The sequence below is a fragment of the Nyctibius grandis genome, chromosome 5, assembly GCF_013368605.1.
Source record: "Nyctibius grandis isolate bNycGra1 chromosome 5, bNycGra1.pri, whole genome shotgun sequence".
Classification (NCBI taxonomy): domain Eukaryota; kingdom Metazoa; phylum Chordata; class Aves; order Nyctibiiformes; family Nyctibiidae; genus Nyctibius; species Nyctibius grandis.
This window is the reverse complement of record NC_090662.1, coordinates 12,108,887-12,126,443: the sequence shown is the minus strand read 5'-3', so window position 1 is coordinate 12,126,443 and position 17,557 is coordinate 12,108,887. Positions and strand designations below refer to the sequence as shown.

At 39.6% G+C, this 17,557-nt stretch overlaps 1 protein-coding gene across 1 annotated transcript in view; it reads right to left on the bottom strand.

The window, feature by feature from the left end:
* Positions 1 to 17,557, bottom strand: part of HGF (hepatocyte growth factor) — a 79,434-nt gene that overhangs the window by 43,034 nt on the left and 18,843 nt on the right. The window contains exons 2-3 of the mRNA XM_068400594.1: positions 4,335 to 4,363; positions 2,623 to 2,788 (exon numbers count right to left, since the gene is read on the bottom strand). Coding sequence (XP_068256695.1) covers positions 2,623 to 2,788; positions 4,335 to 4,363 — 195 coding nt within the window. The remainder of the gene's footprint in view (positions 1 to 2,622; positions 2,789 to 4,334; positions 4,364 to 17,557) is intronic.

The window sequence follows — 17,557 nt, the reverse complement described above, 5'->3', positions numbered from 1 at the left end:
AACAAGTCTAGATAAGGATCTTCTAACTCAGCTGGAAATAAGCAAGATCTGTGAAAGCATGACAGCAAGGGAAAAGAGGAAAGGTCTGTTCTGGAAGTGACATATATTAGCTCCAACAAAAAGGTGTCAGCGTTAAAAACAGCAAGGATCAATGATTATCAAGCATAATAATCACATTTTACTTGCAAGTGATACAGAAACTTATCATAAATAAATCAAAAGTTATCGTAATTTTTTTCCCCAGAAAATAAGGAGTGGCTGTTCCTTTATAAGTCTGTAGTGCCTGGAATCTGCTACTTCAACCCTTTCCGGAAGAAAAGAAACCCAGCCCTCTTCTTGCTTGTGTACCTCGCAGGGCACAGACCCAGGGGTTGCTGCTCCCAGTGCTATTGTGACAATTATTTTACAAAGTACTTATATTTTATTTTATCTTAATACTTAAACAAATTGAGTTTGCATCCAGAAAATAAGACATCAGTGCTGTGACGCAAGTGATTGAGAACTACTGCGTGGATGTGGAGTATCAGAATCAAGCCACAACAGTGTCAATAAACAAAGGAAAGTCCAAGTCTTGTATTTCAAGTATTCAAAATGCCTTTTTGTGTTAATTCCCTTCTTATTTTAGAATGCTCCCACAGCAACCAGTAAACTAATTGGTTTTAAGTTGGCAGCAAATTTCACCTTGTAGTAACCATACGCTGATATGAAGTTAAAGACTGGGATTCCTAGGAATAAAAGGGAAACATTTAGTGTAGAAACTAAAAAAATAGTTTCACTGATACCTTTAAAAGGGAACACATGTCAAATATGTGTTTACAATAGCATTAAAGAAATATGTGCACTACAACAGGACTCATCTGGGGCCAAATGAGAAACCACAAGAATGTTCTCAGATACAGAAAATCCCTCTTGCTCTGCTGCATAGTGGTAGCACAGGCAAGATCTAATCACTTACACCTCTGCTGTTAGCCTTCCTTGCTAAAAATGTGTCAGGGAAAATCAGAAATTCAGAGCATGAATAGTCAGATTTGCAGTCCTTTTTCATCTTCAGTGGAAAACAATTACATGACTAATTGCAATTCTGCTATCTGTGAGTAGGACTCTTCCAAGCTGTGTTCTCAAAGTTACTCATGGCTCCTCTGTGTTGCTTTATTAACTAATTACGGCAGGGAGAATATACCCCTTAATGAATCCATCAGACACTCTCCCAACAGAAAAAAAATTCTTCACAAATGAGAAAGTTTTAAAAATTCAGAGAGATTCTAGATTATTATTCATGTAAAATAGAATTAACAAATATATTAACATACTTTTTATTTTCAGAACACAAAACATGCTATCCAGAGCAGCTAAAAGTAGCTTGAGATTATTTTCCTAAGCAGATGTTGGAATATAGAATTGTTGTTTGCTTGGCATCATTCAGAATTTTTTTATACTGTGAAAACTAATTTTACAATACTCCTCACTGCTGACCACCAGAACTCAAGGATCTCTTGCTGTATTGAATACAACCTGATCCACTTGGCAATGATATCAGTGCAAGCTCTGCCAATAGGAAAAGGAGCAGCTTACACCATGTGAAAAATATTAGTGCCTGGAAAATATTTTCTAACAGAAATAAGTAAACTCTGCTCATTGTTTACATATACAAATAGTCAAAGTACAAAACAACGCAAACTATATCTTGCAACACTGGAATTAAAGGCTTAAAGAAGGATTAAAATACAGGTAAGGACCTTTTCTGCCAAGGAAGAGCTTTTGTTCTCACATTTGGTCTAGCTTCCTTTTCTACGATTGTCAAAACTTTTTTATGTTTCAAGATCAGGCTCACACTTAGCCCAGTACTCACCAGTACAGAAATCATCCATTCTAAGATTCTCCTGCATTCATGTCCTTTCATTTATTGCTAATGGTGTAGACTAAAAGAGGCCGGGGGGTAATTTAAGTGTAATACATGGGAAAAATAATAGTGATTTGTTCCAAAAAATAGTAGAGAATATGTACAAGGCAGACAAGCAATCAGCTGTATGATGTGTTTCTAAGAGACAGCAGATGCTGAAGAATAGCTATCATATACTTGTAATGATTGTGCAGCCCAGAAGGTTTGATTCCATTGTATCAGATTTGTAGTACTTGCCAGTGAACTTCAGCAGTGCATGTATCTGTGCTCCATGTGTGAGGTTCCCATTGATTTCAGCCGGAGTAATGTGCAAAGAATGAAGACAGAATATGGTCTGAAGTGGAGCTGAAATACTGCAGCTGTGATGTGTGACAATAATCATTTTATAAGAGACATAAAAATCTCAGAAACGTTCACCGAACACTACAGTGTAGCACAAGACATCCACATCTCAACATGAGTACATTTTTTCAGCTATGTTATGGAAAAGATTACAGATTGGACAAGCTAAGAAGACAGAACAACTCAGATAAAACTTCAGAAAAGACTGACACTCTCTGGACAGGTAGAAAAAGATTATGGAAATCAAAAAGCACAGTCTTTAGGTTGTCCTCAGTACAAGTTACCACTGATGACAGTTACAGAGAGACTTTTGGTCAAAGGAGGTTATATAGGTTCCATTAGGAAAAAAACAATAAAAATAATAGAAATACATAACTTACTTGCAAGTGAATGAAAGGCCTTTGTTCCTGCTGCATCTCTTGGCACATTGCTCAGTGGTATTTAACAGCTTGGTTTTTACTTCCAGTGTTTTGTTTACTTTAATGAGCATCAACTCTCCTGTTTTTTTGAAGTCATGAAGAGGATTTCTCCTTTTTCCTTTACTCTCTAAGAAAGAAGCAAAGAAGGAAAAAAAGAACAGAAAACAAAAACAAAACCACTGTAAAGGAGAGTACTGAGATTAAAGATGGCATTAGATATGAATAACATTTATTAGGAATTATAGGAACATCAGTACCTAAAGCATAGACAAATTCACAAAAAAAAGGTACAAGCAGATACTGCAGAAGAATTAGTTGTTTTAAATAGTGATCTCCATCCTTAAAAACAGGAATGGTAAGAACTGCAGCAAAACTAATTGCAAGTAAAGACTTGCATAATGCTGGAAAAGGGTAAGATGAAAGTTTTTTCCCTTTGCAAATTTTTTTCAGAACCCTCCAAAATATGCCTGATAATAATCTGAGATCTTATAAATACTTCTAGGAAAAAAAACTCAAGTGAAAAAGATGAAGAAAGGTCTTTCTTGGATGGACAGAGTGGAGTTACAATCAGAAGGAAAAGATATAAATATTATAGAGAATCACTATCTGAATGTGATAAATTGTTCTTAAAACAGTAAACTTTTTATCACAAATTGTGAAAAGCAATGGAGCCTGGAAGTGACACAAAATAATCATTTGTCCTCCCTCTGCTCCAGTGAAGACTCAGTGTGAGTGTTGTGTCCGGTTTAAGTGTGACTGAATTAGAGTTGTTAGCCTATAGAAAAGACAACGAGGGGAGGCAGAGGCCATAGCGTGGAAATAGTCTGCACTGTTGTAAAAGATTTCTGCAAAAAAAGAATGCACTGATCTGGTTTCCATGTCTCTGTTGAAAGGCCCAGAGGAACAGATATAAAATGGAGCAGGGAAGATGGGCTAGAGATGTTTAGCTAAAGTGAAAGAGGAAAAGTCTTTGATTTTTGCAAGAAAAGCCCACAGTTTTCCCAATATGTATGTACATTTTTTTTGTTGTTCCATAGAAACCATTCTGCCAGTGTAGTCTGCTCCATTGTCAGTGAAGGCAGATGAGTACCTCTGGGGAGTGATTCTCCCTATTCTGACAGATGAGTAACACAGGGAGGACAAATTGCCCTTTGCATCTATTTCTCGTATTTCACTCAGTGATCCCAGATGATCTTTTTAGATTAGATGGCTAATCCAGGTAAGGTTAGGTGAATTAATCTACCCTCCATTTGCAAAGTAGGTAATAGTGTTTTTCATAACTTCTTTCTGTATAACTGTTTTCACAGTTGTCATTTCTTTTTTTCTCTACAGAATCTGCAACAATTATAGAATACAAATGCTCGGGATCAATTTATTAAATTTTGCCAGAGTCTTTCAAACAGATGAAACCTCAGCCTAGTGCTTGGTTATCCCGAATACATAATTCCTCATGCAAGTGCAGAGTGCACTTAGGTCAGTTAACTTTTGCTTGGTGCACTCTGTGCAGCAGCTCAGAATAACTCTGTAAATTGCAATAGCTGAGGCTCTGAAGGAGTTACTGTCAACCCCACGTATTGTAAAGTCAAAGAGGGCTTAAGGGTGTTCCAGTTGCAGAACTTCCATCCTGATCATTAAGTGAGCTCATATTTTGACTGGATTCAGCTAAATCACACCTCTCAGTGGCGGCTTATCCTTAAAACACCTAAAAATACACCAAAGACATTTAAATTAGATCTCATCAAGCTTCAGCCTTTAAAAAAAAAAAAAAAAAAATCAAAGGAGTAGAATATATCTGCTGCAAGGTTGCTATAAAATAATCTTCACTCCATCCTACTCTCCTTTTTGAACTGAAGGTGAACTATGCTATTCTTCTGCACCTAACAGCTCACAATTTTTATTCCAACCACAAATATTTTAAGAAAAAAAGTATTTATTTACCTTCAAATCCATGTTATTATTATATGAGAAGCTTCCGATTAAAAGACCAAATGTTAATAGTTTTGGTGCTGTCTTAGGCACTCACATCAGTTCTGTTAAGCACTTTCAGCCTTTGTGTTTGTGCAGTGCACATGCACCCAACATGAATCATTATGTTTAGGGAAATGCTGCGAGGACACTCTTGCCTTAAGTATCAGCAGTGGGTTACTGGAAGCCATTATGTCTACACTGAAGCTGCTTTATTTTTTGCTGTACCTGTGATAGAGTCAAAGTGCTGCAAAAAGGATTGCATCTGTTCTTTAAGACAAACACAGAAAAACAAGTCTTCTATAAAGCTTTTGTGGTAAATTTCTCAATCTATTATCTCACAAGACATATTTGTTAGTTCTGTGTTGTCTCAGCCAAGAAGACTTTTATGTCCAATGGAGGTAAGAATCTGTACAGAAATATCAAAGTATTTTCTTTCAGTTCTTGATGTTAACATTTCCTATCTACTGATAAGTGCCATTATCTTAATTCCCAATGATAACAGCTTCTTAACCTCACCAGCTAGCATACAAGAATATGATTTTTAAAAAATCAAGAAATTCTGTTCTGCCTGAAAAACATGTTCACAGTTCTGCGTTTTTTTTTCTTCTTTTCCTAGCAGTTGTCCAAAGAGGATTATGGGTTTGATCTTGTATTTAGCAATTCATAAACAGTCTGATTTACTTTAGCTTTCAAACAACTACATTCTACGACTTGCCTATAATCCAAAAGGCAAAGGGCCAAATGCATCTGTGGTGTGACTGTTAGAACCATTGGAATAATGCAAAGCATTACTTTTACAACTCTAACAACAAAATAAATAAAAAGAATTGAGCCTTTTTACTTCATATTAGGTGCTTTTATTATTAAAATCTTAAATCAAATAGTGCTCTAGAAATGTTCTACTTTCAAGGTTATAATGCAATGTGCTATAACTAATGTTCCTGATTTGTGATTGCCATTCATTCCAGTTTCCTAAACTACGATTAATCAGGACTTTTGGTTATTTTATGGGCCATATCCTCTGATGTTTCTTGGAGTTGAATATCATATTACTAAGGGAATCTGACATTCCACTTAAATTTGAAAATAATAGCAGCTGGTTCAAACACAGAAGAATCTAGTCAAATATCAATCAACATTTCTTTTCTTCAACAGAAACAACCACTAACTAAAATATTTCTTCGGTCAACTTAAAAATTTCCTCCAAACGGTGAGGGTAGTGTCTCTTTCTATTTCTTAACATGATAGCAGCCCTGGTTGAAAAGCAAAAAAGAAGAGCTCAGCCAGTGCCCAAGGAAATGGGAACTACTACATTTGCTCTAGTAGGACGCAGCATTGGACAAGTACTCCATAATCTCATTTGGGATTTCCACAGTCCCCTGCTGGAGCTCTTTCATTTTCATAAAGTGCTTTAAATATTTACTGAAGAAAAAAGTTTCCTCACAGTGAAAGACATTTACCTGGGAGATACAAGAACCAAAATTTGGTTTCCCTTATGACCTTTTCCATATGAGGTTTCTGTATAATCTTCTCAGATATGAAGCATTAACTGAGACTGCTCAAATTATAGAGCATCTGGGGGAAAATATTTCCAATAATACATTATCTTGGAGTAGTTCCAGTCCATGTCAAATCAATAATAAGACATAAAGAAAATTATCATTCTGCAGCATTTTGGTAAGAAAACTCACTGGGAGGTTGCAATGCCTGTATTCTAGAACTTACTTAACTGCAATTTTAATTATATAGAGAGGTGTGCTGCTTACCAGGGGCTCAAATCAGGGATGTCATGGAGAGACTATAGAGCCTTGTACAGCCCACTGATTATAACTCGCTGGTGTTGTCTCATGTGGACACCAGTGATAAAGCCAGGAGCAGTATGAAACATATCAAGAATGACTACAGAGCCCTGGGAGTGGCAGTAAGGGATTCTGGAGCACAGGTAGTTTTTTCATCAATCTCCCAGTCAAAGGGAATGGATTTGAAAGGGCCAGTTGAATCAGGTAAAACAACAAATGGTTGCAGGACTGGTGCCACATCCAGAGGTTTGGCTACTTGGACTATAGCCTTGCTTTGAGAAACCTGGTCTGCTGGGGGTTTATGGGGTCCATCTGTGAGAGAAGGGGAAGACAATCTTTGGTCATAGGCTTGCCAAGCTGGTGAAGAGGGCTTTAAACTAAAGTTGCTGGGGGAGGGGAACCTTAGTTCATCCCACTCCTGTCAGTTTGATGCCAGGGCCAGCAATAGATGCCCAGAGTCTGGAGAAGGATCACAGGTCAGCAGGAGAGTGCCTGAAGAGCAGCACAAAGGAATTCCAGCCAGTAAGTCAGCTTGATCGGGGGGCAACTTAAATGCCTCTATGCAAACACATGGAATATGGGGAATAAACAAAAGGAGTTAGAGATGTGTGCATGCTTGCAGGGCTATGATCTTATTGGCATCACAGAGACATGGTGGGACGGCTCCTATGACTGGAGCATTGGAATGAAAGGGCACAGACTCTTTAGGAAGGACAGGCAGGGGAGACGAGGAGGGGGTGTTGCCCTCTATGTCAATGATGAGCTGGAGTGCATGGAGCTCTGCCTGGGGATGGATGAGGAGCCAACTGAGAGCTTATGGGTCAGGATTAAAGGGAGGGCAGGGACAGGTGACATTATAGTGGGGGTCTGCTACAGGCCACCCAACCAGGAAGACCGAGTGGATGAGGCCCTCTACAGACAGATAGGAGTAGCCTCACGTTCACAAGCCCTGGTCCTCTCAGGGGACTTCAACCATCCTGATATCTGTTGGAGGGAAAACACATCAGGGCATAAGCAATCCAGGAGGTTCCTGGAATGCATTAATGGCAACTTCCTTCTCCAAGTGATAGAGGAACCAACGAGGAGAGGTGCCATGCTGGACTTTGTTCTCACTGACAAGGAGGGGCTGGTGGGTGAAGCTCAAGGGCAGCCTTGGCTGCAGTGACCGTGAAATGGTAGAGTTCAAGATCCATAGGGCAATGAGAAGGGTGCACAGCAAGCTCACTACCTGGAACTTCAGAACAGCAGACTTTGGCCTCTTCAGGGTCCTGCTTGGTAGAGTACCTTAGGATAAAGCCCTGGAGGGAAGAGAGGACCAAGAAAGTTCTTTAATACTCAAGGATCACCTCCTCCAAGCTCAGGAACGATGCATCCCAGCAAAAAGGAAGTCAGCCAAAAATGCCAGGAGGCCTGCATGGATGAACAAGGAGATCCTGTACAAACTCAGACACAAAAAGGCAGCCTACAGAGCATGGAAGCAAGGGCAGGTAGCCTGGGAGGAATACAGAGATATTGTCCAAGCAGCCAAGGATAAGGTTAGGAATGCTAAAGCCCTGACAGAATTAAATCTGGCCAGGGATGTCAAGGACAACAAGAGTTGTCTATAGGGCAACTTCTATAGAGCTTCTATAGGTATGTCAGTGATAAAAGGAAGACTAAGGAAAATGTGGGCCCTCTCCAGAAGGAAACAGGAGACCTGGTTACCCAGGATATGGAGAAGGCTGAGATACTCAGTGACTTTTTTGCCTCAGTCTTCACCAGCAAGTGCTCTAGCCACACCGCCCAAGTTGCAGAAGGAAAAGGCAAGGACTGGGAGAATGAAGAACTGCCCACTGTAGGAGAAGATCAGGTTCGGGACCCTCTAAGGAACCTGAAGGTGCACACAAATCCATGGGACCTGATGAGGTGCATCTGCAGGTCCTGAGGGAACAGATGGATGAAGTTGTAAGCTGCTATCCATCATTTTCGAGAAGTCGTGGCAGTCTGGTGAAGTCCCCACTGACTGGAAAAGGGGAAACAACCCCCATTTTTAAAAAGGGAAAAAAGGAAGACCCAGGGAACTACAGGCCAGTCAGGCTCACCTTTATGCCTGGCAAGATCATGGAGCAGATCCTCCTGGGAACCATGCTAAGGCACATGGAAATCAAGGAGAAGATTGGTGAAAGACAACAAGGCTTCACTAAGGGCAAATCATGCCTGACAAATTTGGTGGCCACCTACGACAGGGTTACAGCACTGCTGGATAAGGGAAGAGTGACTGACGTCATCCACGTGGACTTGTGCAGAGCATTTGATACTGTCCTTCATGACATACTTCTCTCTAAATTGGAGAGACACGGACTTGATGGATGGACCACTTGGTGGATAAGGAATTGGCTGGATGGTCACACTCAAAGAGTTGTGTTCAGGGCTTGATGTCCAAGTGGAGACCAGTGATGAATGGCATTCCTCAGGGGTCGGTATTGGAACCAGCTCTGTTGAATATTTTGTCAGCGACATGGACAGTGGGATTGAGCGCGCCCTCAGCAAGTTTGCCGACGACACCAAGCTGTGCGGTGCAGTCGACATGCTGGAGGGAAGGGATGCCATCCAGAGGGACCTTGACAGGCTTGAGAGGTGGGCCTGTGTGAACTACATGAAGTTCAACAAGGCCAAGTGCAAGGTCCTGCATGTGGGTTGGGGCAATCCCAAGTACAAATACAGGCTGGGCAGAGAGTGGATTGAGAGGAGCCCTGAGAAGAAGGACTTGGGGGCGATGGTTGACGAGAAGCTCAACATGAGCCAGCAATGTGCACTTGCAACCCAGAAGGCCAACCATATCCTGGGCTGCATCAAAAGTAGCGTGGCCAGCAGGTCGAGGGAGGTGATTCTGCCCCTCTACTCTGCTCTGCTGAGACCCCACCTGCAGTACTGCATCCAGCTCTGGGGGCCCCCAACATAAGAAGGACATGGACCTGTTGGAGCAGGTCCAGAGGAGGGCCACAAAGATGATCAGAGGGCTGGAGCACCTCTTCTGTGAAGAGAGGCTGAGATTGATCTATCTGTCTGACCATGAAAAGGATTTGGTTTTGCATTAGCTGTTTAGTAGTAAAAAATTAATATGTCCAATAAGATACCATTGTTGTGGTAACCAAAAGAGCATACAGGACATCAACAGGCCTAAAGATCACCTTTATCCATTATAATGAGATCAAAACACTACTTGTACTGTCTACAGCAAAATTTTACAATTAAATTATCTGACTTTATCTACCTCATTTGTAATCCCTTTCTCCAACACATAGGGCTGTTGATTGATAGCCAGCTGAACATAAGCCAGCAGTGTGCCTAGGTGGCCAAGAAAGCCAACAGCATCCTGGCTTGTATCAGAAATAGTGTGGCCAGCAGGACTAGGGAAGTGATCATCCCCCTGTACTCAGTCCTGGTGAGGCTGCATCTAGAATACTGTGTTCAGCTTTGAGTGCCTCACTACGAGAAAGATGTTGAGGAGCTGGATCGAGTCCGAGGAAGGGCAACGAAGCTGGTGAAGGGTCTAGAGCACAAGTCTTATGAGGAGTGGCTCAGGGAACTGGGTTGTTTAGCCTGGAGAAAAGAAGGTTCACAGGAGACCTTATCGCTCTCTACAACGGCCTGAAAGGAGGTTGTAGTGAGGTGGATGTTGGTCTCTTCTCCCAGGTTAGAAATGACAGGACAAGAGGAAACAGCCTCAAGTTGTGCCAGGGGGGGTTTAGATTGAGTATCAGGAAACATTTCTTCACCAAAAGGGTCACCAAGCATTGGAACAGGCTGCCCGGGGAAGTGGTGGAGTCACCATCCCTGGAGGTATTTAAGACGCGTTGATGTGGTGCTTAGGGACGTGGTTTAGTGGTAGACTTGGCAGTGCTAGGTTAACGGTTGAACTTGATGATCTTAAAGGTCCTTTCCAACCAAAACAATTCTACAATTCTATGATTCCTCTGCCAGTCCAGCTTTTTCTAATGCAGATGTATATTTAGGCTTAGGAGTTATAGCCTTACAGAGTACAACTGGAGCATACTGGCTGTCTCCCCTGAAAAATCTCCACATTTATAGACTTGTCATAGACTCTACAAAGCTTTTACTAAATAGGAGTTATGATGCATTCGGCATGTCACCTCCCAGGGTTTCCAAGTTTCACTCTAGTCTATGAAATAGTTAGTGCTCTCTTAAAGAAACACGTCGTGAAACCTTGTGATAATGTGAGAAGACTCATTCCTTTCATTTCTTCTAATTTTGCATCCCACTTTATTAAACAGAACAAACACATCAAAACTCAACACCAAATTTTCCAAAGGGGGAGAGAAATACATTTAAATTAAAGGTTTATATTTAAATCAAGATTCTTAATTAAATCTTGATGGTTTGGTATGGAGTTTTATTTCCTTATTCTGCCCTTGCAGACCTTCAGCATTTTACTAAGTAGTTATTTGCTTTGTTGTGTTAAACTTTCAACTGTCTGGAGTAATGAAAATTTTTTTTCTTTTTTCATAGTTACTGATGTAACTAAGTTGGATACAGGTCTTCAAATTATGGGTGTAAAAAAGACCTTTTATGATTTTCAGGTTTGAAAAAAAATATGGACAATCACATAACAGCACTGCTGTTCATTACGTTTGTTAGATGTCAGAGATAAACTTAACCTTTGGGGAAAAAAAAATCAAGAAAATTAAGATGCCTATACTCCTTAGGCTGGAAGATATTATCAGAGAACTGCAGGAATCAACTGCAGTCCTTCCAAACAGTGCAATGAAATGCAAAATAAGATGGTACTAGGGAGAAAAACTGAAAGAGGAAAATTGTCCACACACTGTGTAGGAAGCTCTGAGAAGCTGAAGATTCAAAATATATTCCAGTAAATAAAAATAGTCATATAAAGTGATAGAATTATTTCAGAAATATAGAAGAGCCCCTTTCTTTAGTATCAACTGGCATTTTAGATCTCTGTTTAATGTTTTGCACCATGTTTTTAATGAAATGAAGTCTTGACCCTGAACAGTTAACAGATGGACTAATTGGAGATTGCATTATTTGTCTTATAACTGATAACCAGGTCAGAATGTCAAAATGACATTAGCTAGTAACTTAATTTTGCAAACAATCATCACTGCAAGCCAAAGTAAACTGGATTTCTCCAATGAGCTAGAAAAGAGAATTAATATGAGAGCTGAATGTCATGTGACTTAAAACTTAGGAGGAAAATAGATCAGAAATCTACCATCATATGAAAGACCTTCCCCCCCCCCCAAAAAAAAAGGAATAAAAAAAAGTCCAACTCTAAATACATCTGAAATAAATGCAGGAAAGCACAGTTCAACACAGTAAACGTAGCAAACATTTTATCAGGGAACACCATGCTCAACAAAAATTACATGGTAACACCCAACTGAAGATATGCATAAGTATGTATCTGAATGGAAAAAAAAAGAAACAAGCAAATGTTAGATCTCAATAAAATGTACAAAGCAAAAATCTGCAAAACCATGGATTACCACAGTGTCAGAAAACATTTTTCATAAGAGATATCAAAGTTGAGTGCTTATCTCAGTATAAATAGTGACAATTTAACATGAAAATAAAAAATAAAGTATGCTTAATTATATGGTAAAATTGCATTTGGCAAAGCTTGTGTAAGAAGAAAAATCAATGAGCAGAGTTCGAAATCAGCACACTTGGGTTGAAGAACAGTATGTAAATGCAGTGAGGTGTTTAAATTTTTTATAAAACATGGTTCAAGGGATACTTTTAATTAAATTCACTGACGTATTTCCAAGACAATGCTTTTCAAAGGATAAAAAACATCAAGGGTAAATTGTATATTGCTGCAGGCCCCAGTATGACAGCGTAAATATACTGGCTTCATTAAGGAAAAAAAAACCCCAAAACTTGACCAGATGGTGAAAGTAGATGTTACTAAATGGTTTCTGACACCACATGCTTAAGTTAACAGTATGGTCACAATAATAAAAGTTGTTAAAGGTAAATGTCAATACTAAAATCACTAATAGAGTCATTTAAGTATTGTTATTTATGAGAATAGTTAGGAAGAACTTTTTAAACAAATACGTTCAAGGCAGTTTTGTCTCTTAAAGCAAGTCCTGATAGAGTCACTTTGATAAAAAGAATTAACGCTCAGCACTTTTAACTTACTTTCATTTACTTTGAATTCTTATGTCCGTTTCACTATCAGAAATGTCCAGATTCCTGGCTAGAATGCAAAAAAGTGAACACCTTTTCCAAATGACTTCTCATTTGGGAAAAAAAAAAAAAAGAAAGGAAGAAGAAAGAAAGACCAGCATAATGAGAAACTGAAACAATTCTGAAATGTACCCAAGAAAAGAACTTTGTAGATTGAATAGACTTAGATGCCAGACTACGTTTAATGCAGTTATTTATGTAAGACAATAATTTGGCGTGAAAGGAGTTTACCAACCGTACCCATAAAAACTGCAATCAGCTGTACAGATGGAAAGTCACCAAAATAAAACCAGGTGTCCAAGGAGGCATCTCTAGCTTGTCACAATTAAGCAGTTTCTCAGAAAGGTATCTGAAGGATAATGTGATTATATCAACTTCTGGAATTTATTTTCTTGGCAAAAGAGCCATCATGGAAAAAAATCTACAATTTTTAGAAAGCAGTTTGAAATATAGATGTATAATATAGAGATAATTTTTTCCTTATTTTTACATTGGCTTTCAGTCTAGTTGTTGAGCAGTTTCAGGAAATGCAAAAAGATATTTCTTTTTGGCTTTACATTGCATATTACCGCTCACACACACACCCCCATGCACACATACCCCTTATTAGCAGCTGCAAAGATTGCCATGTTACTTGGAACCCAACTTCATGTTTATGCTAAGTCCTGCCTTTGTAACCCTCTCCTATAGTCAGTGTGAAAGCTCAAGAAGTTAAGGATAATGCTAACAACTGATAGTACATTCTAAAATTGGATGGTAGATGCAAAAGGACAGCTCCTTTTCTTCCAAGAAAAGGTTATCTGCTCAGCAGGATGCTGGAACCCATTGGCAGAAACTAATGTTCTGCAGTTTGTACTCTGACTTGCTGTATCTAACCTCTGGCTAAATTACTGAGAGGATTTTCCCTTGTAAGATTTGTCGTCTTATGCATTTTGCACAAGAATTAAATCCCTACTATTTTGTATTGCATTCCGCAATCTTTACAAGCGTTTGGCGTCTCCTCCAAGGCACCCAGCACGTTGTGCACTTCTTTTGAGATGGGGTCTCAGCTGCCACTGAGAACATCTGGGCATGGAGTGGGGGGTAAAGAGAAAAGCACAGGCAGGCAGGGCAGGGATTTGGGCAAAATAAAGAGTGATGGACTGCTGAGGGCAGCAAAACAGCCCTGTGAGGAGTGATGAGAGCCTTGCTTCTTGTATACATAAAAACAGTGCTGCTGGCCAAGGCTGGGAGTCGTAGGAAGAGCTGGAGCTGAGGGGAGACAGAGGGAGCAGCCAGTCCCCAGCTGAGCCAGCAGCACCGAGGACTGCCAGGCATGGCCGGCCTCATCAGACAGCACGTGGGTGGAGGCCCACAAGCCATTGAAAACTCCTGCAGCTAGATTTTGCCAACACATCTGACTAATCTGGAGCATGTCCCCAGCTCTGCTTTGCCGCAGTGCTGCTTTATGTGTAGGTACTAAGCACGTTTGGGAATAGCCCTACTGTCCTCTAAGAGCACTGCCAAAAAAAACTACAGAAAAAAGATGGGGTAACAGTGAGGATATCCTCACCTCTTCCCAGTTCTTTGTAGTTGCCATACTTCCCCACTGCAAGGTACAAACACTGCTCACATCATGCCAATTCTCCTACCATTCATGCTTCCCAGCCAAGCATGGAGATCAATCCTTTCTCGCCTCCATGATCAATCCTTTCTCACCTCCCTGCTGCCTTGTAGCCTCTGCCCTTCAACCCCACACCTCAGTGCTGGTGGGGAGAAAGTGAAAGTCCAACACTCATCCAGTACAAGTAATCGCAAAATGTTCAGGGCAACCCACTGCTCTCCACATAAAGCTTTTACCCATCAAGAGGCCCAGTTACCCTGCTTTCAAATCTCCTTGGAAAAGTTTGAAACGCTTAAGTGGCAAACTAATGTTCAGCATAAAGATCCAAAGGGCAGATATTATGCTCTCTGAGGGAGACTGCACATTTCCCTTCCAACCCTGGCCTCAGTTGAAGTATTACAATAACGACAGATGAGCTCCTCCAATAAGAGGCTTTCCTTTCCTCGACTTCAGTGCGCAATTTTCCAGAGTTTTATGCAACATTTTAATCTCATGTCTTTCAATTCTATATTCTCCTGCTATGTTGCTTATGAAAATGGCATTAATAGAAACAGAAAATCTGTTAAGCAGGGCAAGTGCTGTATTACATGTGAGAGCAAAACAAGCAGCCCCTGGCACCGAGCACCAAAAGGATTCCATTAAACAGAAGGAATACAGTCTTCCAACTGGCAGAGTATCATTTCGCTTTGTTGACAGTATAGAGTATAATGATTATCTACAGCTGGGATGGGGAAGTATAAGTCACGTTAAATTTTTAAAATATACTTAACTATGCAGACCAAAGGAATACACATCTTTCATACATAGATTATGGCTATAGGGTTTTATTTTATTTTTTTCTAAGCAATAGTTATTTATAGGAACTAAATGCAACTCCCACATCTTCATTAGCAACTACTTCAGATCATCCAAACTACAGAAAGTGCTGAGAAATTTGAATAAACACACTTGGCTGACAGACTTTTCACAGAAAAATATATCTTTAACTTAAATAAATCTTTAACTTTCATTCTTTTGCAATATACCAGTCTACTTTTTGCTTTGATTAAAAAGTCATTTTTAGTTTCACTAGATTAACATTATTAAGGAGATACTGCTTAAGAATACTGAATAATAATCTTAATCTTAAGAAAACTTAATCTGAAGAAAACTCCCTGATAAAGTTATTAGCTACAGATTAATTTATTTGTGCAAGTGATAGAGACTTACAGAATATTAATAATGACTAGGCAAGTAGTCTGTAGGAACCTTGCACATTTATCTTTCACCAGTCACCATCTTATCTTTTATATATTAAAAAAAAACCCTCAGAAGCTGAATGTGTGGACAGCTTGATGACATGAAAATTTCTTGGTGTTTTCTTCACCCTCCTTTTTCTTTACTCATTAATATAACTCAACATGTATTAGTCAGTAAACTCAGCAACACAGGACTTTGTCTTCACATAGAACTTAGGACATCATGGGATTACAAACCTAAAAGATCCATTCACAGAAGAAATAACACTCATCATTAGGTACATTTAAAATCAGCTCTGACGGAACTGTAATAGAAAAAGTATGGACATGCATTAGCAAAAGACTTCTTTTTTTCCTGTTTTTAAATTCTGGTTCCATCACATATGTTTTTCATATACAGAAATAATAAATATGTAGGCAAATATTAATCTTTCTTAAAAAATCCCAGTAAAAAAAATTCAACATCCCGCACAAAGATACCATGTATGTTTAGAAAGCAAACAATATATTTTCAGAAAGGAATGGCACAACTTCCCCTTGCCTACATTGTAAAAATCCAGATACTATTGTTGAAGATCATATATTTTTAAAAAGCAAGGTAAGCACAATGGCAGTGTGTGGTAAGAATCCTCTTTCTTGCCCATAGGGCAAACAATAGGTTTGATTAATATTAAGGCAGGTGGGGGAGGAAAGTTAAGACAGGGAGGGTTGCCAAGAAACTGTCACTGTGAAAGTTGGACAGAAAACAAGTTCTACTCTGTGAAAAATTCTGAAGTTTTGGAAATCTAATTTTCTTCCACATCAAGATGAACCATCCACTCCTTAACTGGAGAGCCTATTGGTTAGGGCACAACATTAATCATCAGCCTACTGTTACTGGCAGTACTAAGGTTGTCTCCCCATCTCTCCTGTTGGAATATTAGATAGATTAAATATGCATTGAGCTTGGTAAACTACAGACCAGTGCTAAGAGTCTACTGTCAGGGAGAACAAGGACTTTCTCTCATTCAAGAAAAGTGTCCTAACCATCAAGAGTAAGTATGACCTAGCTTCTTATGAACTTAGCTATAGAGTAGTTTCTGTATCTTTAGCCCATGGAATAAGCTTGGGGTGGGTGGGTGTTTATTCTGCTTTTTTTCAAACTAACCCATCAGTTGTTGAGTTTCTCTCATAGGTGAAGGTTTCTCAACAGCAGGTACTACAAGCTATTTTGAATGTCTCCTGCTGCAAATTTCTCTTTCATTTGATTTGGGGGAACCAAGCCAAAGAAAGTTTCTGTATAAAAGGAATTATTTTTGTTAAAAGTTTTGATGGGTCAGCATTTTCCAGTAAAAAAAAACAACATTTCCTCAGAAAATTCCTAACCAGCTCTAGTCATCACTTTTCAGAGAGGTCACATGTCCATAAAATGGAAATTGCAATGTACATGGAAAAGGAGTTCAGAAAAGTGTAGTAACATAGTGCTTGTATCTCTGTGTCACCTGCTAAGAATGCCCATGAAAATAAAAACATCACTGACCAGACTGAGTGCAGAAGCTCTGGTGAGACATTAGCGTCCTACAGAACCACACTCTTACTGGAGGGGAAAAGTGACAGGTTTAACTGCACATGATGTTGCCAGACTTTTTTTGACTTGCCCTCTCAGATCACAAAATATTCCACTTTTAAATTCTATTTAAAAATATTTATTTTTTTAACTAGAAAATGTAGTTATGTCTTGGAAGCCATCAACATCACTTGCCAAACACGTCACCTGATGCCCTCAGACCTTGCTCCAGGACCCAGATGCTGTGTGTGCCTGCCCTCGCTCTGCCCGCTCCTGGCAGATCTTTTCCCTTAATTGTGGCTGTCTTTTGTTTCTGTCTGTGCAAAGGTCTGACCCTAACAATGTTGGCGGAAGGAAGGAAAGGTTTGTAGAAACCTTTGCAAACTTTTTTTTTTCCTTAAACATCTCCCCAGAGGGCCAATAGAAACACAGGGTTAGCTCTTCAGATATTCAGTCCAAGGGGGACACTTCAGGAAAGAAATTCAGCTAAAGAGCTTCCAGCACTTGATTACTTATTGTTTGTTCCTTT